At 39.3% G+C, this 22619-nt stretch overlaps 1 protein-coding gene across 3 annotated transcripts in view; it reads right to left on the bottom strand.

The window, feature by feature from the left end:
- Window positions 1–318: 318 nt before the first annotated feature.
- The window catches only part of LOC128865043 (uncharacterized), a 149746-nt gene continuing 127445 nt past the window's right edge, over window positions 319–22619 (bottom strand). For all 3 annotated transcript variants that reach the window (XM_054104936.1, XM_054104938.1, XM_054104937.1), the window contains exons 4-7: window positions 21467–21665; window positions 10040–10218; window positions 2441–2603; window positions 319–2380 (exon numbers count right to left, since the gene is read on the bottom strand). In XM_054104936.1, the coding sequence (XP_053960911.1) occupies window positions 1305–2380; window positions 2441–2603; window positions 10040–10218; window positions 21467–21665 (1617 nt within the window). In that variant the 3' untranslated portion in view covers window positions 319–1304. The remainder of the gene's footprint in view (window positions 2381–2440; window positions 2604–10039; window positions 10219–21466; window positions 21666–22619) is intronic.

Genomic DNA, 22619 nt, shown 5'->3' with positions numbered 1-22619 from the left:
CATTCTGATAGCTGTAGCACCAAATATCCAAGAATGATACAATACAACACGATGTACAGAATGCAAAAGTGTGATCGACATTAAACACTTATTAGGGTCTCAACGAACGTTAGAGACCGGCAAAAACTGAGATTGCAGCCACTGCTCTGTTAATTTTGAATCTATGTATGTATGGCCTTTCCAAAAGAATAAAAAAAGAAAATGGCCTGTAATCATAAGAGATGCACAAATACCGAATGTATGTATGTAATAAAAATATGAAGAAAACCATCACATACAATCTTTTTTGTTTTATTTCCCAAAGGATACTTAACATTCTTTATGTACATATGTATGTATGTATGTACATTGAATCGTTAGTGTATGTTGAATCGTTCTATGATATACTATATTTTAACTTTACATCTTGGTTTCCCAGCTATCGGAAAAACCAAATTTTTTAGATTTTCTTTTTGTAATTCTTTGACAATTTTCAAGTTATTTGTAAAGGCAAAGTGAAAGGTGACCGGAAAGCAATGAAAGTTTTTCCAATTGTTTTGTTTCTGCAGCTGTGGGTTTCATCTAACTGTTAAAATATTCAATAAGGTTTGTCATTTTATGATCCATCGTCTCACGCTTGTCCAATGTGCGGCAATTATAAAAAGATATTATCGAAATTCCTGCTCAATTGCAAATATGCTTATCTGGGTTTTGACCGTAAAATCATTTGAATGATAGTTTGCAGGGTTCAAGGAGAAGGGAAGGAGAAACCGTTACCATCCATGGGACACGGTATAGAGCGGTATTAACCGACTTTCTGTGGTCAGAGTACGACAACGTCGACGGCACTGTAGCACTGTTATATACAAGCGACGCAACGCTCGAAGAACGACTGGGTCATCTCATGGCAAGCGCCGACGCGATCATGCTACTTGAGACCCATAGGGGTAGCATTCAGGGGTTACATTACGGAAGCCGATACGGCCTTTTAAAAGATGTGCTCTGGTATGAATAGTGATATGCGGCTAACTTCAAAATAAACACAGAATTAATTTAATATCTTACACTGGTATTGTCTTATCCAATATTTTAAATAACTAAATGCATATGTACTTATATATTTACGTACTTTTCACCCACAAAAAAATAAGAGGCAAGTATTTATTTAAAACACTTTTTCAAAACACGCTCCAAGTTTCTAAAAAAAACTTATTAAAAATTAGGAATTTCACTATCATACAGATATGCTAACTCTTACTTTAATTTTGTCATGAATTTTTACAAGATGTGTACAAAGTAAAATTTTTCGTAAATCGATTAAAAATTTACTGACAGAGTTTAGCTGGACTCAGTAGTAGTTCCGGTTCAAATATGTTTACAGGATGATTCTGGGGAGCATATTTGTTGCTATGCGATATACCCACGTTGGCAGCAGCACTATCACTAGGTGATTGCTCAGATTTTGATAAAGCTTGCATTACTGTTGCCTGAGAGGGGGAAAAGGCTGATGAGCCTTCTGATTCACTGTCAGATGATGATGACAAAGGAGAAGGGAGCATAAATCTGGCATTCGAAATCCCAGGCCCGAATGCCCGCAAATTTGTAGAGCTTGGTGCAATTGCAAGCGACTGTTCGGATGTAGCTGTGTCCATATCTTCAATTTGCCCAGGAATAAAAATTGACTGGACTGATGGGCATATCGATTTATTTAAAGATAATGTAAAAGGTGGTATACTTGGCGCAGTGCTAGATGAATTGGTGCGGGCTGCTACAATACTCGAAGATATATTTCCTATCTCCGATATTGAATTAAGATCAGCTGTTCTTTCAGACGTTGGTGGTGTAGATAATGCTGTATCTGATGTAGTAGTTCGAGGTACTGCCCCAGTGCTAGTTTTATCGATGAATGCAGAAGCGATGTAAGCATTGTTCATAGTATCAGAGTTAGAACCATTTCTTAGGGTGAACTCGTTGACCGTAGTTGATGATTGGATTATTGACATCGAAGTTTCCATTAGTAAATCTGAGTCATTTATATGTGGTTTTGCCTGCTGCAGCAATTTGTGGTTCATTGCGATACGTTGCCGAGATAATTTGCTGGTTGGACTAATCGTTAAAGCTTCTGATATTGGCGTCGACGAGAATGCTGGTATTTTCTGCTCTAATAATACTGCGGACTTTGAAACAAGGTTGGTCTCTGATGCTTCGTTAGATGGCGTATTTACTGTTGATTCGGCTGAGCTTACTTTGATGGCAGTTGTAGTCGTGTTTATTATGTCTTCTACACCTGCTTTGTTTGTATCTTCGCTATCGACTTCTTTATACGTGCCGGTCTTTTCTCCATGGTTTGTATCGTAAATATCATCGCAGCTAGAAAACTCTGTTTTCTTGGGAATGTGCTCTGGAAAAAAATATGCATACATATATCTGTGATTGTTCTAAAATGGCAACTTATTCTTACCGCCGATGTTTTCTGGCTCCTTAATTATTGGAACTACGCGATTCAATGAGGGTTTCTGCTCATTTTGCATAAAAAGAGATGTGGTTGCGATTTGCCGGAGTGCTTCCATTCCTTCGTTTAGTATTTTGTTGTTGCTTCGTTTGTGCGCGAGTGGGTATTTTGGCTGAAATATTAAATAGACTTTGAGATAAAAATGCAGAGGTGCTCGAATTTTTATCATTGTAATAAATGGAAAACAAAAAATTGTAGGGAAGCTTTTGCGTGCCGTTTAGACTAGGACTAGATCGCCATCTCGAAAAAATACACAATTGAAGGTATTTCATAATTCTTTCCGTAGAAAGTGGCAGTGAAAGTTCCCAGACTTATACTCTCAACATTGCGTAACAACAATGTTGTAAATACGACGTTGCATAAAATACGTGTATGTTGACGTTGTCGATAAACTGAAATCTAACTATTCAATAGCCCGCTATTGCTCCAGGTAGCCACTTCGTTTATTTTTTCAATGCTCGATATTGATTGTACTAATGCTCATATAACATTTGACTCTTTGCACATGCAGGAGAATATAAAAAGCAAGGATTCCATTAAGTATTTGGCATTTTCCCTAATGAAAACTCATCTTACTTTTCGAAGCATAATAAAAACATTGATCGGCGCCCCCTTATTGTTATCATCATCGTGGTTCGCATTCGTATTTATAGAGTGAATTTCTCTAACTTGGAGCAGCTTTGCCCTTCAGCTAAACAACCAAAGAGTGCTATCTTGATCAAGGAGTTCTCGGAACAACTGCTAGGTGACTCAATCAACTGATTTGAGCTATGTTTTGTTTTTGTTATATTGCCACATCTGTGATTAACATTCTTACCAAATTTTTTAGCCATTGCTTGAAATTTGTAAAAGCTACGCGACCTTGAGTTAATCTACCTCTGCATGTGTTTTCGATTCTTTACAGTTTTACGAATGGATTTTGAATAATGAGTTTGCATTAAATTTTGCGTTAAAAATGGATTCAATGGAGCAAAAACTGTGATGAAATCAGCCGTTTACGAGTGGCACGAACACTCAGAAAAGATCGTGAATACATCGAGGATGACGAACGTAGTGGCAGGCCATCGATATGGAAAACTGATCAGAACATCAATAAAGAGAAGGAAACGTTGATCAATAACCGCAAATTAACCATCAAGGAGCTGACAGAGGACTTGAACATTGCTTATGGATCCGTTCAGGACACTGTAGTTAATAGTTTTTGCTCCATAATAGGGTGTAATGGGGTTTGCTCCGTGTTGTTGCATAGTTCGTCCCATAGGACTTGAATTTCATAAAAATATGGACTGTGTTGATATCGCCAAAAACTTGATTTCTAAGGCTGATTCTCACCCAACATTTATCAAAAAATCTCGACGGGGAACACGTTTTCACAGTCGAAAGTAAGTTATGAAAAAATCGAAAACGGTTCTGAAGGCTATACTGAAAATTGAGTTCCAGAAATATTTCTAGAGCTGGATCAAACACTGGCACTGGATAAGTGTGTTGGAGTTCATAGATTTACTCTCCAGGCGATAATATCATTTTGAGGAACAAACTTGTGTTTTGAATTGTCTGAATATATTCCGGAAACTTTTTGATCAAGGTGGTATTGTACTTGTCTATACTCTTATAAAAATCAACCCATTCATATTGAGACCTTTGGACGATTCCAATAGGGGCTTTCAGTTAAGGTTATATCGCCGAAATATGATGTTCCGAAGTCACCAGTGTTTGTATTATAAAAAAATTAAATTCGAGGCATACGTAAAAAAAGTGTATCGAATGAAATCCGTACGAAGTGCCTGATAAAAAGTGAATTTCCCAGAATAGAGTAGGTCATCTACAAATGGTTTATACCATATCCCTGTTGTTTTAAGACAATGGCGAGGAAGTGTTACTCTAAATTTTACCAGGACAATTTTTGGATAGTGATGGTTGGATGACTAAATTCCAAAATGCTTGGAAATATATATGTCTTAAAGAATATGATGAAAAGCTGTTTGGAGCTATTTCTAAAAAAGCTAGAGAAAGTATTTAAAAATAACAGTATTTCCCACAATGCGGATGAAAGCAGTACTTACTAGATCCTGCTTCCAAAACCGTGGTACACTTTTGCTACAGAAAAAATAACGCCAGGCGCCAAATTCGATGCAATCCTATTTATATATTTCGAAGTTCGTCAAAAAAATTGGAATGGCTCAGGGGTATGCTGGCCCCTCATTTTACAAATGGAGGTACTTTCCTTTGAGAAATACCTATACATGCATGGTAAGTACAATATAAAATTTATCTGCTTTTATGTGACACAAATATTTAAATAAAATGTAACTAGTACATACATATGTCGCACTATAAAATATTTTATATTAAATAAATAAAATGCCTACAAAAATAAAAAAATTAGGTACTCAAAATATTGCCAAAACCTCACAAATGGTGAAGAACAATTTTGAACAAAAAAAAACGTGTTTTCTTTGTTAGATCAGGGACTTTTCAGACCATGTGTTATATGCTTACATGCATAGTATATTACATTTGTGAGTACATACAAATGTATGAATGCATATATGCACATATATAATATATGCAATTTTACCGGACGCTTATTTAGTGCTTGGGGAAAAACAAATCGACGCTGTATTTGCCTCGCCTGAGATGCAAACTGCTATTTGGTGTTGTTGGAATGCTTCAGAAAGAATAACGTTGAATCTGCATTAATTTTAATTTCATCGAATATATAAAAGCTATAAAAAGCAAAGAACGATGCACAAAATCGGTCAAAATTGGCCCGACTGGGGATTGTAAAAGATCATCATTTTCTGACAGCTTTGACCTCTCTGAATCGAAAAATGACACTTAGAATGTTGTAAACCCTGGGGAAAGTGTTGAAAAACCACCCTCATCCCTTAATCTCAAAATATGAATATAAACTGTAAAACATTTTAATACAAAAATAGCACGAGTTTTATTCTCATATATTATTTAATTTTATAAGCAATTATAAGTAAAAAGATGTAAAATCAGATACACCCTTATCAGTTTTAAAAAACCACCCCTTTGCACCCTTACATTGAGTGAAGTAATTATCTATTGTTTTAATCATTTTTTTCATCCCAAGATTATTGTCATTAATAATATTTTTTCTCTCAAGCGAGCTGATAATTACCCCATAGAATTTTAATAGCCCCTGGTATTTTTGAGACCACCCCTATTATATCCTTCTTACAAAATACAATCAAAAGTATTCAAAAAGCCGAAAGTTGTTTCTTTTTCTAATTCATATAATCTTTGTCCTATATGAATGTTAAAAAGACTCTAGTAAACTTCAAAAACCCCACACTAAAAAAACTCACCCGCTTTACACCCCTTATATAAAAATAAATCATTAAAATTCCCAAAAAAGCGTAAGAAATCTATTCTTTTTTGCTTTCGTTACTTGCTTCTTGACCTTATTTCAAAAACATTCTAATCAATTTAAGGAGCACCTGATGGCTTAAAAAACAACCTTTTTTACATCCCTTAAAAAATAAGTAATAGTCAAAACTTATATACTGATAAAAAAATAGTGTTAATATTGTCAATTTTTTTAGTAAAACCACTTGGTAAAAATAAACAAGAATCTGTTAGCCCATTGTCATATTACAAAACTACCCCTATCATTTGCTTAAAAACACTAATAAGGTTCAATCCTTTTTCTATAGTACCCATCCCTTTTGCAATAAGAATAATAATTAAATCATTAAAGTTCACCAAAAGCAAGAGGATCCTATCACATCAGAGAACGAATTTTCTTTTCACCCCTTATAATAAAAAAATTAGTTTTTTACAAAAAATATGTTTTCAAATAACTCAATGAATTTATCAAAAAACTATATTTGCCGGCAACTACCCTCGCAGAATAAATTAAATAAATGTTGCTTTATGTCCCTAAAAAGCGAGTATTTAAAACCCTTTAACGCTTGACTTTTTTAAAATTAAATTAGGTTAATTAAATCATGCCTTGCAGTTGTTAAGGTTGATAATTATATATCCGACGTCAATTTGTTTTGACTATTACTTATTTTTTAAGGGATGTAAAAAAGGTTGTTTTTTAAGCCATCAGGTGCTCCTTAAATTGATTAGAATGTTTTTGAAATAAGGTCAAGAAGCAAGTAACGAAAGCAAAAAAGAATAGATTTCTTACGCTTTTTTGGGAATTTTAATGATTTATTTTTATATAAGGGGTGTAAAGGGGGTGAGTTTTTTTAGTGTGGAGTTTTTGAAGTTTACTAGAGTCTTTTTAACATTCATATAGGACAAAGATTATATGAATTAGAAAAAGAAACAACTTTCGGCTTTTTGAACACTTTTGATTGTATTTTGTAAGAAGGATATAATAGGGGTGGTTTCAAAAATACCAGGGGGTATTAAAATTCTATGGGGTAATTATCAGCTCGCTTGAGAGAAAAAATATTATTAATGACAATAATCTTGGGATGAAAAAAATGATTAAAACAATAGATAATTACTTCACTCAATGTAAGGGTGCAAAGGGGTGGTTTTTTAAAACTGATAAGGGTGTATCTGATTTTACATCTTTTTACTTATAATTGCTTATAAAATTAAATAATATATGAGAATAAAACTCGTGCTATTTTTGTATTAAAATGTTTTACAGTTTATATTCATATTTTGAGATTAAGGGATGAGGGTGGTTTTTCAACACTTTCCCCAGGGTTTACAACATTCTAAGTGTCATTTTTCGATTCAGAGAGGTCAAAGCTGTCAGAAAATGATGATCTTTTACAATCCCCAGTCGGGCCAATTTTGACCGATTTTGTGCATCGTTCTTGGATTTTCGGATTCCGCGTACTCTAGGCCGCTAAGGAAATCCATCCATTGTCCTATTTTACGCCGTTTACTTTTTGTGTGAAAGAAGAAAGACCTCGTTTCTCGGTTCTCGGCTCTACAACAAGTCGCGATGATTTGTTTTTCCTCTTTCCTCTTCCCTTCATACCTTGTATTTCACTTTTGTCATATTTCACAAAAATGAGTCACACAGCATGGAAATGGGTTGCTAGTACTGACATTCGTTCGAGATTGTGACCCTATATTATTATTTACTCAATGATTTCTATAATGTAGACTGTTTTTTTCTTGAGAGAAGGCGCTAAATAGTAGTAGTTTAGTAGTTTAATTTAAAATAACCGTTAGAGTAAGTCCAGTAAATTGAGTTGCGCTAGAGTTATTTAACTCTTAACTATGAAGAGGTAAAAATAGTATTTTATTAACCCTCTAGTACCCAAGACCGCCTGTAGACGGCCTAAGTTTATTTCACGCTTATTCCCTTTTAAAATACCATTTCGTTACTTTTTAAACTCTTTCTAATTCCGGAAAGTCCCAAAATTATTGCTGGTGCATTTGCAGCAGCGTCTTGTTTTTTAATCAGCCGTCATAGTCATTTGAAGTCGGAAAATAGGGAAAAGCGGTCAAATTAATTATTCTGCAAAAGTGGTGTATTTTAAAAATTAAATAAAAATATTAGAAGTGTATTCAGCTTATAATAAAAATTATCATAGTGTTGCTGGTTGTGTTCAAAATACGAAAGTTAAAAATAATAACAAAAAAAAAGTGTTTCCTGTATTTTATAAATCTTTGAAGACAGCCCGTCTAGAGGCGGTCCTGGGATAACTCGGAATAAATAACATTTTGCGGTAAGTTTGAAATTTTGATATTTTTAGAGGGGGGCTAAGCTTAAAGTTTTGGTTTTTTAGAAATGGATCAATGACAAAAGTGTAAATTATCATCCCTCAATGATCAAGATATTGCAACATTTTTGGATTTATTGGAAATCGACGATGAATCAGACGTGGAAGAAGATTTGGAAGATCTTTTAGACGAAGATGTGGACGATGCAGAATTACCTATCGACACTGGAATTGACGAGGTGATTAACAGGGCGGTAAATTTGTCAGATTCTATGCTGGAATCAGAAGTGTGGGTCAATTTATGTACATGTTGTCAATTTATGTCTCGTTGATCATTTCAATAACAGGTTTCAGTCCATTCCGATGACTCAACGTTTATGTGACGATGAACAAATGTGCGCACCGAAGATGAGGACTTTCCTTCGACAATATCTGCCAGATAAACCACATAAATGGGGTATAAAACTCTTCGTTTTGTGTGACTCCTTCGGATTTTGTTATAACTTCGAAATATATTACGGCGCAGGAGACAATGCTGTTCTGACTGATACACCAGATCTTGGGGCATCAGCGAATGTGGTGGACCGATTGTCCCGTAATATTCCAGATTTTAAAAACCATATAACATATTTCGACAACTATTAGAGGTCACTGCCACTTCTGGTTTATCTAAAATCACGCGGAATACATTCGCTGGGAACTATTCGTTCAAATCGAATTCCGAATTGCAAACTTCCGACAGATCTTGATCTCAGGAAACAACCCCGTGGATATTCAACTGAATTTTGTGGATCTGCTTTAGGAGTTGACATTTCATTATCAGTTTGGAAGGACAATAAAATAGTGTGACTCGCATCGAGTTACGCAGGCGAAAAGCCCTTCCAGAATGAAACAAATGTTATAAATAAGGTGTCGCGGTTCGTCCGCTCAGAAAAAAAATTTGTTGATGTCGATTGCCCCAATGCAGTTCGTGAATATAATAGTCATATATGAGGGGCGTCGACCTCATGGATGGACTAATTGGGCGATATAAGATTCCGGTAAAGAGCAATAAGTATACAAACCGACTCTTTAATCACCTGCTTGATATGGCCATGATAAACGCTTATGTTTTGTTCAGAAGAATTAACAAGATTGACACGCATGCTAGGCAGTACCAACTGCCGAACTTCCGGGCAGAGATCGCATACGTACTATGCAAACAACAATATTCTTCAATACCAAGAGCTCCAGGTCGTCCATGACAAACTCCTCAAGTAAAATTTACTGGAAGGAAAGCTTACTTACCTCCTGACGACGTTCGCTACGACGGAGTTGGACATTTTGCAAAGTTTTTATCACGCACCGGTAAAAATATGTGCGAATATCCTGGCTGCACCTCCGAAACTCAAATCGTGTGCCGAAAATGGAATCTGAATCTTTGTTTTTCCCAGCAAAAGGACTGCTTTCACAATTTTCACCATAAATAATTTGCACCAACTGCCTATTTATGCCCAAAAGCATGCCTTTCTTTTGTAGACATTTTTCTAAAACTATTTGAAATAAGACTGACTGTTTGTTTTGTATTGATTTCTGTTAAAAACTTTCTGTTTTGTTCAATAAAAGTACGTAATACACTGAATTTGCAAGTTTTTCATTCATATTTTTTTTGGCGTTCTTTCCCAAGGCCGCCTGCAGGCGGGGTAAGGTTTTATCCCTATATAATCGGATTAAGGAACAAAATTTCACTTTCTTGATAAAGAACCTATAATTTTACCATAATCCCCACCCAAAGCAATTTTTTTCATTCAAAAATAAAATTTGGGCACCAGAGGGTTAAGCGTATGGAGAAACCTACACACACACGACCTAAATTGAGCCTAAATAATTGATTTCTTACCTGAAGGCCCGGTCGCCTCGCTATAGAAACCCGTTTTCCCTCTCCACGGAGTAATGAAGTTGTGTAGTCGGCATCAATTTTATTGCAATCTTTTTTAAAATTGTTTTTATTTGTTGAAATACAGTGCGACGGGCAAATACAAAAGAGTATTCGCAACATACAACATATGAATCCTAGTCCTGAAAAAATATGAAATGTATCAAAACACATAATTAGTACGAGTATTATACAATATTAAATATATTTTTATTAGATGTCTAGGTGTTACTAGGTGCCACAGAGCTGAAGCTAATGAACCGAACTTGTGGATTGCCTCTTCAATTAACAATAATAAGCGTGTTATATTACAATTTTAAAGCAGCCAACAATTTCAATTCGATCATGTAGCCATTCAAGTTCCATTCAAATGAAATCTACGATGAATTCAGGTTCCAAAATAAATAATATCGAATCAAAAAAATGCTTCCTTATTATACCTACTCACATTTGCCAGAAGAGTATTATAATATTATTCACATAACGGTTGTGTGGAACAGCATAAATTAATCGAGAGGCATATAGTCGAGGACAGACCTACATATTTGCATATCTTCTATAACGGAAATATTTGTCCAACATTTTTTGAAAAATGTGAAATGTTAATTTGGCATTAAGGGAAATTTCATATGAACAAAAATATTAGCACTTATAATAATAAAAGTAAAAATAAGTCTCTTTTAAAATATTTAACTATACAGTTTTGTTGGCGGCCGCCATAGCCGAATGGGTTGGTGCGTAACTACCACTTGGAATTCACAGAGAGAACGTAGGTTCCAATCTCGGTGAAACACCATAATTAAGAACAAATTTTTTTAATAGCGGTTACCGCTCGGCAGGTAATGACAAACTTCCGATTGTATTTCTGTCATGAAAAAGCCCCTCATAAAAATATCTGCCGTTCGGAGTCGGCTTGAAACTGTAGGTCCTCCATTTGTGGAATAACATCAAGACGCACACCACTAATAGGAGGAGGAGCTCGGCCAAACACTCAAAAAGGATGTACGCGCCAATTATATATATATATATATATTATAAATATCCTTCAACAGTGGAAAGGAATTTAATTAACTTGCTAAATGATATCAATGCTTGGCAGCAATACTCAGGGACAACACAGACATATAGCAAAAGGAAGGTACTAATATACATATGTATATGCCGAAAGCATAATTGTAACGTATAAACCTTAGCGTAAACAATTCGCCAATAGAGAACGTGGCCAATCTTAAAAAACTTGGTGTAATTTTTGATGATAAGAACACTTTTAAGCCCCACTGTTCAACACTAAGAACTAACCTTTTCACCAGGCTGAACATTATTAAATATTTGGCATCAAAGCACCTTCCTATACATCAAAACACACTTATCACCATTATTCGATTTCTCGTATTATCTAAAATCGGTTTCTGTCTACCAATTTACAGCTGGTGTGCCAAAAAGCATCTAAACTTTCTCAATGCCCCTTACCATTCAGCGGTCAGGCGTAGCCTTAACGCCTTCCCAACGTCTCCTATCAAGTGTGATTTAGCTGAAGTTGGTCTTCCATCTATCACCGAAAGATGTCAAATAACCACTCTTAAACTTATAGTCAAATTTTCAAGCACTATAAATAAACTTCTTTTCAACACATTCAAGACCGCTTCTCGGCATAATCGCTCTTTCAAAATTTGGTCGGTCATCGGTCGTTGCATCTACAACTGCAACAAACTCGGTATATCTTTACCGCCATCTTGCTCGAACACTAGTAGCCAGTGTCCCTGGAAACTCCTTCCTGCATCAATAAATGCCGACCTTCATGTTCTCAGTTAACTTAACCCAAATGCGGTAGTTTTTATACAACGTTTAATGGAAATAATTCATTCGCAGTCCTTAAAGGGTTCAGTAACGATTTTCACCGATGGTTCACGTACTGGCCATAGTACAACTTTTGATGTGGTAGAGAATGACGGAAGCCTAATATCCAATTGTTGGCTGGCTCCGAATAACTCCATTTTTTCTGCCGAGGCATTGGCTATCCTTCAAGCGTCAGGGTATGCAACAAATAATAAGGGAAAATTCTTAATATGTACAGACAGCTTGGCAGTGTGTCTAGCGCTAAAAATATCTTTAATGGTAATCAGATCGTTTGTCGAATCAGGGATAAATTAATAAAATATCCTAACAAAATACAGCTTCTATGGATACCTTGCCACATAGGCATCCCTGGAAATGTAAAAGCTGATGCAGCAGCCAAAAATACATATTCGAGTCCCTCCATCACTTTCGACACAATCTCCTCGAATGACATCCTTTAAACTATCAACCTCCATTCTTCCCACTTGAAAAAGGGTTGAATGGTCTCATAAAAAAAAAATAACAAATACACCCTTATAAATCCTCATTGTAAAAAATCGCTATTCCCAACTTCACTTTCCAAACACCAGATCACAACTTTCATACGTCTGAGACGATGAATGGAACTCTATACGCTTAACCAACGCATTGAAATTATTAAAATTCACTATAAAAATGGTGAAAACTTGGCAGAGATGGTTCGTAAAACTCGAACATTTTTGGGTCATCGTGAAGCACCTTGTAGGACCGCAATACAGAAATTGGTGAAAAAATTCGAGCTGTTGGGAAAAGTTGTTGTTGTTGAAGTGGTTGAGTATTTCCCCTGAAATAGTCCTAATTAGTGACCGGCAACGTTTTACTACATTCATTACATTCATACACAGATTCATTTAGTGAGGTCCAAGTATAGCAGCAAATTCTTTATCTCGATGCCTGAGATCTCATTAATTTGCTGCAAGAAAGGCTTACCAAAGGAGCGGAGTCGTGCCCTAGCTAGCCCTGGACATTCACATAAGTAATGGAAAAGACTTTCCTTCGTTCCTTCCGCTTGACAGCTTCTGCAGATAGGATTGAAGGGTAGGTTGCATGATCCCGTCCTTTCCAATGACCTGTAAGGATTGCAGTGATGCTTGAGGTGTTTGGCCGAGAGCATCCTAACAGATCCTTCGTCCTTTGGATTTTGTATGACGGCCATGTGTGACCGGGAATCCATATCAAAGTGAGAAGATAGCTACTCTTGCACCAACTTCCTTGTAGAGTTTTAGTGATTTACATGCTTCTCTGATCGCTGGCATAGACAGGAAGACGAATTGACTGAGATAGGTTGAGTGGAAGCCAGCTCCCACACCACAGTTCATCTTAGAACCATCGGTATAGATTTCGATATCGTATCTTCCAATCACCTTCCCTTCGCTACATTCGGCTCTCGGTGGAAAACGCACCGTAAAGTCTTTCTTAAAGTTACGGGGACAGTGTAGTCTGATTTGTTTTTGAGCAGCGAGGGTCCTTGTAGGAGAATCCTACTGTGACCGTACAACCTTGTTGCCCAGCTTCCTATGTCTCTGAGTCTCGCCGCGCTGCAAGTAGCGATTGTTTTGATTTGTAAATCTAATGGTAGCAGATGAGTTAGTACATTGAGCGCTTCAGTAGGACTGGTGCTAAGCGCTCCTGTAGTTAAGATACACCCTGTTCTTTGTACCTATCTTGTTCAGCTTAGTTTTGTTGTATTTTTTTTTCTGTTGCAGACCACCAGACAAGTGCCGCATATGTTAGTGGCCTTACAATGGCTGTGTAGGATCAATTGGTTAGTTTTATTTGGGACCCCATTTTTTACATAACATTCTCTAAAGTGCTATATTCGCTTTACCCTGTACTCTACCTTGGACTTCCAGCTGAGTTTGGGGTCTGGGATAACACCTAGGTATTTGGCCTGTTGGGTTAGCGTTAGACTAACGCCGTTTAGTTTTGGGAGATTAAAGTTTGGTACCTTGGTTTTCTTAGTGAATAGCATCAGTTCCCCTTGGGGGAACCTGTTATCCCTATAGGGCGCGTCCCCAGGTGGTGGATAGGGGAACGCCTCCCAGATATGGAAGGTAGGAGAGTAGGTCTCCCGCGAACCACGCAGGTCGAAGACGTAAACTTCGTTAAAAAAACTCCCTCAACCCAAGGTGTCATGCGACCCGTGCCTATTGGGTGGGTTTGGCAGCCGGGGGACTAAATAAGGCTGTCTTCGTACGGAGCCCTCCTGATATCAGGCCGCCTCAGGTTGTAACGGTGGCCTTGCCATGGTATGGGGCGCTGCCATGGTCGACCGGATATTTCCCCTATATCCTCTTTGGTCACCGCGCATGGCGACATGCGCAGCTCCCTTGGCGGGGCAGGTGACCGTACGAACCAGATGAAATGAAACCACAAAAACTTAAAAATTCGGATGACGGGAAAACAAACACGGAACAAACGGACAAAATGACGGGAAAACATACCGACGCATCGACAGCACGGACTGATAAAAAACCAAACACGCGGACAGAACTACAGGACAAGCAAACAGACAGACAGAAGGAAGCGACGGACGCACTTAAAAAACAGTCAGACAATTGGACAAGACGTACAAGCAAGGACGAACTGAGGATGACGGGGTCACCCTCAGAGGATGAGCTCTTGGCCTCCAGCCAAGAAACAGTTCAGGGCAAAGCTGTGGGCCACAGTACGCCAACAACCATAAATGAACCAACAACATCCGCTAAAGCCATGGGGCAAAAGCGCACTAATAAAGGCCCATCAAGGTATAAGCTCTACCAGAGGTCTCTCGCTATCCTTGGCAGGATTCGTAAGAACGAGACCGAAGGTAAAGCTCATCGCAAAGATGAGGCTGACAAGGCAAGGTGTCAAAAGGTGGTGGACGAATACCTGGCATTCCAAACCGCCCGAAAGACAGAGGCCAAAAAACGTAACCGTTCGCAAGACGAAAACAAGAGGGCAACAAAGAAGCACAAGATCTCAGATCAGGGTGCGGTTGTCCCCAAACTTACCAAACAATTCAGTGAGGTGGCACAGGACCATCTTCAAATGGCACTGGTGGACGAAACTTCCAACCGCGGCAAACCTGTGCTTGACAAATGGTCGGAGATTGAGGCACGGTTGTCTCGTATAGTCGTCGACCATGTCATGGCGAACCCGGAGGGTCAATCCCCAGGTTTCGACTCGGTGGAAGTGGTTCGCGGTTGCCGGGTAATCAAATGTGATGACCAACACTCATTGCATTTCCTTACAAACGCGATTGGCAAAATTCAGAACAGCTGGGATGGCTTGAGGCTCAAGCTCATTCCAGCTAGCGAGATACCACGAAGGCCGAGGGCTCGCATCTGGATACCAAACATGGAGTTTGAAGCCAATCAGTTAATTCCCTATCTCCAGGCTCACAACCGCTCAGTGCCGATGGCCGATTGGTCGATCATCAAAGCGGAGGCTCCGCAAAAGCACAGCGTGTCGTTCCTCCTTCAAATCACAGAAGAGAGCCTTGAACCACTGCAAAAAGTGGAAAATAAACTTCGGTTTGGCATACGGAAGGCCCTGCTGAAGATATTCCGTTCTGCGAATCCGGAGGAGGAGCAGGATGAGGTCGACGGCACCAGCGAACTGCTGATTGGCATGCAGTTAAATGATGCCGAACCTGAAGCAAACCAATAAAAAATGGTTTTAAAGGTTGTCCAAATTAACCTGCAGCACTCACAAACTGCAACGGACAACCTAACCGTTCTCCTAGGGGAGGAGAACGTTGACATAGCCCTAATCCAGGAACCCTGGGTGCGGAGCAACGAGGTGAAGGGGTTCCCGGGAAGAAACTACAATCTGTACTATAAGCGTACTCAAGGTAATCCTAGATCATGTATTGTAGCCAAAAAACACTTAAACATATTTTTAATCCCATCATACAGTTCACAGGATGTGACGGCCGTTGAGGTGGAAGCTGCTGACGGTGTCAGCATCACACCTGCATCCATCTATATGGCACATGATCGGCCAGCACCGCCCGAGGAGGCTTGTGGGCTTGTGCTTGAAGGAGCCAGGAACAAAACCTTTCTACTCGGATGCGACGCCAACGCGAGGCATGCGTTGTGGGGAAGTTCCGAGACAAACGACCGAGGTGAGTCTTTATATAATTTTATTATTAATACTAACTTATCGGTATGTAACAGGGGTAACACTCCCACTTTCACCTTTCCTAGTACGGAGTACTTCAGAGGATGGGAGGAAGTGATTGATGTTACTCTACTGTCTGAAAATAGCTCAGTAAGGGTAGATAATTGGAGGGTATCCAATAAAAGGTCCTTTTCTGATCATAGTTGGATCCTCTACGATTTAGATCTTAAGGTAGATCCACCCCTACCGTATCGAAATCCTTTAAGAACCAACTGGAAGAGGTTCAAAAATGCAGTAAACAAGAGGATAGGAGAGATTCCTATCCCTCAAATCACTCTCACGGAAAACCTTGAGAGTAGGGTCATAACACTGGAAAAGGCATTTATTAGGGCCTACAAAACGTCCTGCCCCATAAAATTTAGCAAAAAAACTCACCCTCCTTGGTGGAGCAGTGAGCTCTTAAAACTAAGGGAAAAATCCAGATCAATGTTTAACCTCAGCTACTCGACGGGAAATTGGGAATTGTACAGAGAAAGTCGGAGACAGTACAAGAAGGCAATCAGGGCCGCCAAAAAAGAGAGCTGGAGGGAATTTTGTTCGTCAATCGAATCCACCAGGGATTCTGCTAGGCTCAGCCGTGTTCTTTCCAAAGACCATTCAATGGCTTCTTGGGTCAAGAAACCTGATGGAACTTGGACTGCTACAGCAGAAGAATCGCTAGAGCTTCTGCTAAACACGCATTTTCCGGGATGCAGCGCTTACGAAAGTGAGAGGGGAAACATTAGGCGGAGCCAATATAATCCACAGCATCTTGCAAATGAAATTATTACCAAAGAAAAAGTTGCATGGGCAATCAAATCTTTCTCACCCTTTAAATCTCCGGGGCCAGATGGGATCATTCCAAAGATGTTACAGGAAACCTTGGACTGTACCCTACCATGGCTAGAGGAAATTTTTAAAGCGTGTTTAAACTTAGGCCATATTCCAGATAGCTGGAAACTAGTCAAGGTCGTCTTCATACAAAAAGCAGGTAGAAGAGGACATGAATCAGCGAAGGACTTCAGGCCGATCAGTCTTTCGTCTTTCCTGTTAAAAACTTTTGAAAGACTTTTGGATATGCACCTCAGAAGCTCTTTGGAGAGCTCTGGTATATCAACTGCACAACACGCATACCTTAAAGGCAAATCTACGGAGACAGCGCTTCACGAGGTAATCCGAACTATAGAGGGCTCTCTAGAGAGCAAACATTATACCATGGCGGCATTCCTGGATATCGAAGGCGCCTTTAACAATGTTAGCACAGATGCCATCCAACGGGCGTTGATAGACCTGGAGGTGGACAGTTGCGTTAGTAACTGGGTCATCTCCATGCTAGAAACCAGGATCATCAAAGCTAATATGGGTAATATCAACATAACCAAGAAGGTCCACGGGGGCACTCCACAAGGGGGAGTATTATCTCCACTTCTTTGGCTATGTGTGATCAGCAAAATCTTAACAAAACTTGACGGAGATGGGGTAAAAGTGGTGGCGTACGCTGATGATGTGGTGTTAATGGTGTCAGGACTGTGTCCAAATACGATCAGTGGGATCATCCAAAGGGCGTTAGGCGAGCTTAACTCTTGGGCCACAGGATGTGGGCTAAGTTTAAACCCACGTAAAACAGAACTTATGCTTTTTACCACCAGATACAAGGTACCAACTTTCACCCTACCAAATATCAACGGACAAACTCTGTCACTATCAACCAGCGCAAAGTACTTAGGAGTAATTCTGGACTCCAAACTTAGCTGGAAGTTAAACGTCGAAGAACGGGTAAGGAAAGCAGAAATTGCTTTATATGCCTGCAAACGTATGCTTGGAAGAAGATGGGGTCTTCAACCTAAGCATACATTATGGCTGTATAAGGCGGTTATACGACCCATTCTATCGTATGGTTCGGTAGTTTGGTGGAAAGCTCTAGGGAGAAAGTACAATACCAAATTACTCGGCAGAATACAAAGATCAGCCTGTGCAATAACGGTCGGTGCAATCAGATCATGTCCTAGAGAGGCTCTCAATGCTCTGACACACGTTATTCCAATAGACCTACATATAAAGAAGACGGCAACCATGAGTGCATTTAGGTTAAATGAAGCGGGTCGCTGGAAAGAAAAAACTTATGGTCACGCTAGTCTATTATTGCGACAAACTCAGTTAACCTCGGTGAGGACTGACTACATCGTCCCGATGGTAACGTTCAATAGGAATTTTGCCACACTCTTTCCATCTAAAAAAGAATGGAATAAGGGATTCTCTCTAAACAACTTCGATACCACAGTCTATACAGATGGCAGTAAAATGGATTGTGGTGTTGGAGCTGGTATATATTCTCATAGACTTGGAATTGAAAAATCTGTGCGTCTCCCTAATACCAGCAGCATCTTCCAAGCGGAAGTACTAACAATTGGGAAGCCTGTAGGTTACTAATCGCAGATTTCTCTTTCAAGGGCAATATCGCTATTCTTTCGGATAGCCCAGCTGCAATCCAGGCGCTGGACGCGACTATAACAACCTCTAAAGTGGTGGAGCAAAGTAGGAGTAGCCTCACCAACTTGAGTGAAAACCACAGAGTAACCTTAATTTGGGTCCCGGGACACCGGAACATAGAAGGTAACGAAAAAGCTGATGAACTGGCAAGAGGGGGATCTGCCATGAATAGCGCTCTTGCAGTACCAGTATTCACTCCACTAGGTGCGGTCAAGAATGCAATTTCCCTAAAATACCTTCGAATTGCAGATTGCAGATGGGGAGACCAGACGAAATGCAAAATCAGCAGAACGTTATGGCCCACCTACAACCTCAAGCAATCGTCGACATTAATAAACATGAAACGACGGGACACCTGTAGACTTACGGCAGTCATAACTGGCTTCTGGTCTATCGGAGAACAAGCCGCCAAAATGGGCATCCCTCATAACACATACTGTCATAGTTGTAAACAACCGGTGAAAAAGAAACAATCTTCCATTTCCTCTGTGAATGCCCTGCCCTATGGAAGGACAGAATGTTAACCCTGGGCAAACCGCTGTTCGAGAGTCTCGAGCAGCTGTCTGGCTTAGAAGTCAACAACCTAATAAGGTTCCTAAACCGCACAGACTGGATATAGTCCTGCTGTAAATAACTGTTAAACAATTTGGTAACGAGGATGTGGCAACAAAATGGTGCGGAAGCGCTAGTTGGATTCTGGATGAATCACCACTCTAACCAACCAACCAACTAGCATCAGTTCAGTTTGTCTCGGGTTTACACTTAAACCACAGTCTGTGGCCCAACTGCTGAGTAATACCAGACCTACTTTCATAATCGCACGGATTGTGGTTGGAAACACACCTGAAACCATGAGCACTATGTCGTCCGCGTACGCCACTACTTTCATTCCCCTTCTTTTGAATTTGGTAAGTATATTGTTGACAACTAGTAACCACTGTAGAGGGGATAAGACTCCTCCCTGAGGGGTTCCCCTGTTGACAGAGCGTTTTACCGTGCTGCTGCCTACCTCACCGATGATTATTCTAGTTTTGTTCTCTATCCATTCGTTGAGACTTATGTCTGCGCCTAACATATTAAGAGCCTCAATTATGGATCTTGTGCTAACATTGTTGAACGCCCCCTCTATGTCGAGAAAAGCGATTAGTGAGTATTCTTTGTATTCTATGCTCCTCTCAGTCGTACTTACAACCTCGTGAAGAGCTATTGTCGTGGATTTTCCTTTGAGGTAGGCATGTTGAGATGGTGAAATCGTTGTGTCTGTAATCTTCTCTCTGAGATATACATCCAGCAATCGCTGGAGAGTTTTGAGAATAAAGGAGGATAAGGTGATGGGTCTGAAATTTTTCGCTGTATCATAACAGCGTCTACCAGGTTTGGGGATAAAAATCCCCTTAACCCTCCTCCAGCCGTTTGGAATATGCCCTAGCATAAGGATTTTCCTGAAAAATACCTCCAGCCAAGGAATCGTCGTTTCTCGAGTTTTCCACAGCATGGCTGGGAATATCCCGTCTGGGCCGGCTGTTTTGTATGTTTGAAAGTTTTTCATCGCCCAGAGTATTCTATCTTGGGATACGATGTGATTGGTTGTATTGGATGCCAGGTTGGACGTTGGAACATTGCTACTATTGGGACACTGCTACTATGTGACAAGTTAGTGCTGTGAAGAATAAAACCAGTGCACGTTGCTCAAGAACAGCCAAAAATATTGCTGTTGTAGCCGAAAGTGTTGAAGAAAACCCAGTTTTGTCCATTCCTCGTCGTTCTTTGGAATTAGGCATTCCACAAACGTCATTACACCGTATTTTGCATAAAGATTTGAGTCTTAAGGCTTATAAAGTCCAGTTAACACAAGAACTCAAGCCGGCCGATCATCAACAGCGTCGTGTCTTTGCTGATTGGGTCGTTGAAATGCATGAAAATGATCCGGAATTGCATCGAAAAATCATCTTGTGTGATGAGGCCTATTTCCACCTCGGTGGCTTCGTCAACAAGCAAAATTGTCGAATATGCGGTTCGGAAAATCCAAGAGTAATTGTTGTAAAGCCTCTCTATCCTGAACGTGTGACTGTTTGGTGCGGTTTATGGTCCGGCGGAGTTATTGTACCTTACTTTTTCAAAAATGAAGCTGGAGCAACAGTTACGGTGAATGGATTGCGCTATCGAGAGATGATTAACGATTTTTATGGCCGGAATTGGATGGTATTGATCTGGACAACATTTATTTTCAACAAGACGGCGCTACGTGCCACACAAGCAACGGAACCATTGATCTTTTATCAAAATAACCGCCTGGAAAGCCCTTTATATCAAACCATATTTAAATTGTACAGTTAGAAATAATTCATTTTGTAATCGTCATTAATATTTTGTGCGTACTGAAGTTTAAGTTATTGTTTCCATTTTATAATAATACACCTGAACCGGAATCCTTTGAATTAAAAATGCAGAAAATGTGCCATCATATAATTATTTTAAATTATTCCGACTGACAACATATCAATGTTAAGTCGTACGTTCTACTAGTTACGAGTATAAGTACCTATAGGAAGTATATATACACATAATTATCTTTTTGAAATAAAAACATAATATACATACATACATACATACGTAGTTAAGCATTCAATGGTAGCTACGACGGTGCAAAGAAACAAAAAAATTATTAAAACTGCATACTGTAGCTATTTTTGAACAATATGTGTTAAAAAAATCCCCACTCTGTGGTGTGGTTCATTGTTCGAAACAGCCACTCCCGTCGAAATATTGTTTTCGGAACTAGTCTGTCATTTTGCAAATAGAATATTAACGCAAACTGATTTCTACCATTTCGAGTGTCAGTAGCGGAACCAGACAATGACGGATTTTTGCTACTGGACTTACCTATTAACGAAGGTCCGATGAGGCGCAATTCCACTGTTTTGAAGCCTTTTTCTCCCGTTCCGACAAATGCTATTACCAAACCCAAAGCAATTGTACCGAGACCCACATATAGGAAGGCGTTCGCAAAAGTACTGGGCCCTCGTAATACCCCTAAGAGGTCTTCGTCGTCAGATGAGCCGCCCAAGGATGCATCTTGAATCTGTGTAAAAATATATTGAATGTTTCATTATTAAGAAACTGGCAAGTTAAGGATATTTCATAATGATATGTTAATTAGCAAATGTTTATCTGCCTTGACTAAGCCCAGTCTCAGTCTCACATTGGCTGCACAATGTAGAGAATACAGAAGGTGGCGCCTTCCGAAAACCGTTACAAATCAGAAAATATATAAACTTCTGCGTGCAAATGCATGCACTTCCTTAAGTCAATTGGGCATAGAGTTTCCAATTTGGTAGTCTCTTCGACAGTAATATTCCAGGAGCCTCCGAAAGTGTTCAATAGGGTTTAATTCTTGCGATTGGGGAGGTGCTTGGGGCCATTATAGGAAACAATAATTTATGCTGGGGATTATTGTTTTGTCGAAAACAGTAATCATTTGATAACCCCAGCATCTCGGTGCCTTGTTTTGAATTTCGTTTTAGAATACCTAAATAAGCAAACATATTAATTGTTGAATTAATACACTGCAATTTTTCCACGTGACCAGCTGTCATACACCCCACATCATTACCGCAACCCCATCTATGCCAGAACTCCTCCACACAATTTTGCTCTTTTGATATGTAAAATACAAAACTTGTTTTCATAAAAAATACCATGGATTACAACGGTATTATACACTACCCATTTTGCTAGAAGGTTAGGCAGTTAATAAGGACTATTCTTTGCGCATTATGGGACGTTTACGTGAACCAATTTGCCAAAAAAGAAAGGATTTTTATAAAAACAACTCGTGGGTTTTTAACCATGATAACATACCGTCGTAGGGTGCCGTCATTATCTGCGGACTTACGATCGATAACAAAACGAATACCATCCAATCGCTATCGAATTCACCTGATATGGCTCCCTGCGATTCTTTTCTGTTCCTGATAAAGTCAAACAACCACTACGGGAACACGTTTTAACAGCCGGAAGGAAGTAATGGAAAAAT

Source organism: Anastrepha ludens, chromosome 5 (genome assembly GCF_028408465.1).
Source record: "Anastrepha ludens isolate Willacy chromosome 5, idAnaLude1.1, whole genome shotgun sequence".
NCBI classification, from domain to species: domain Eukaryota; kingdom Metazoa; phylum Arthropoda; class Insecta; order Diptera; family Tephritidae; genus Anastrepha; species Anastrepha ludens.
Note: the sequence above shows the minus strand (reverse complement) of the source record. Positions and strands in the feature narration are given on the sequence as shown.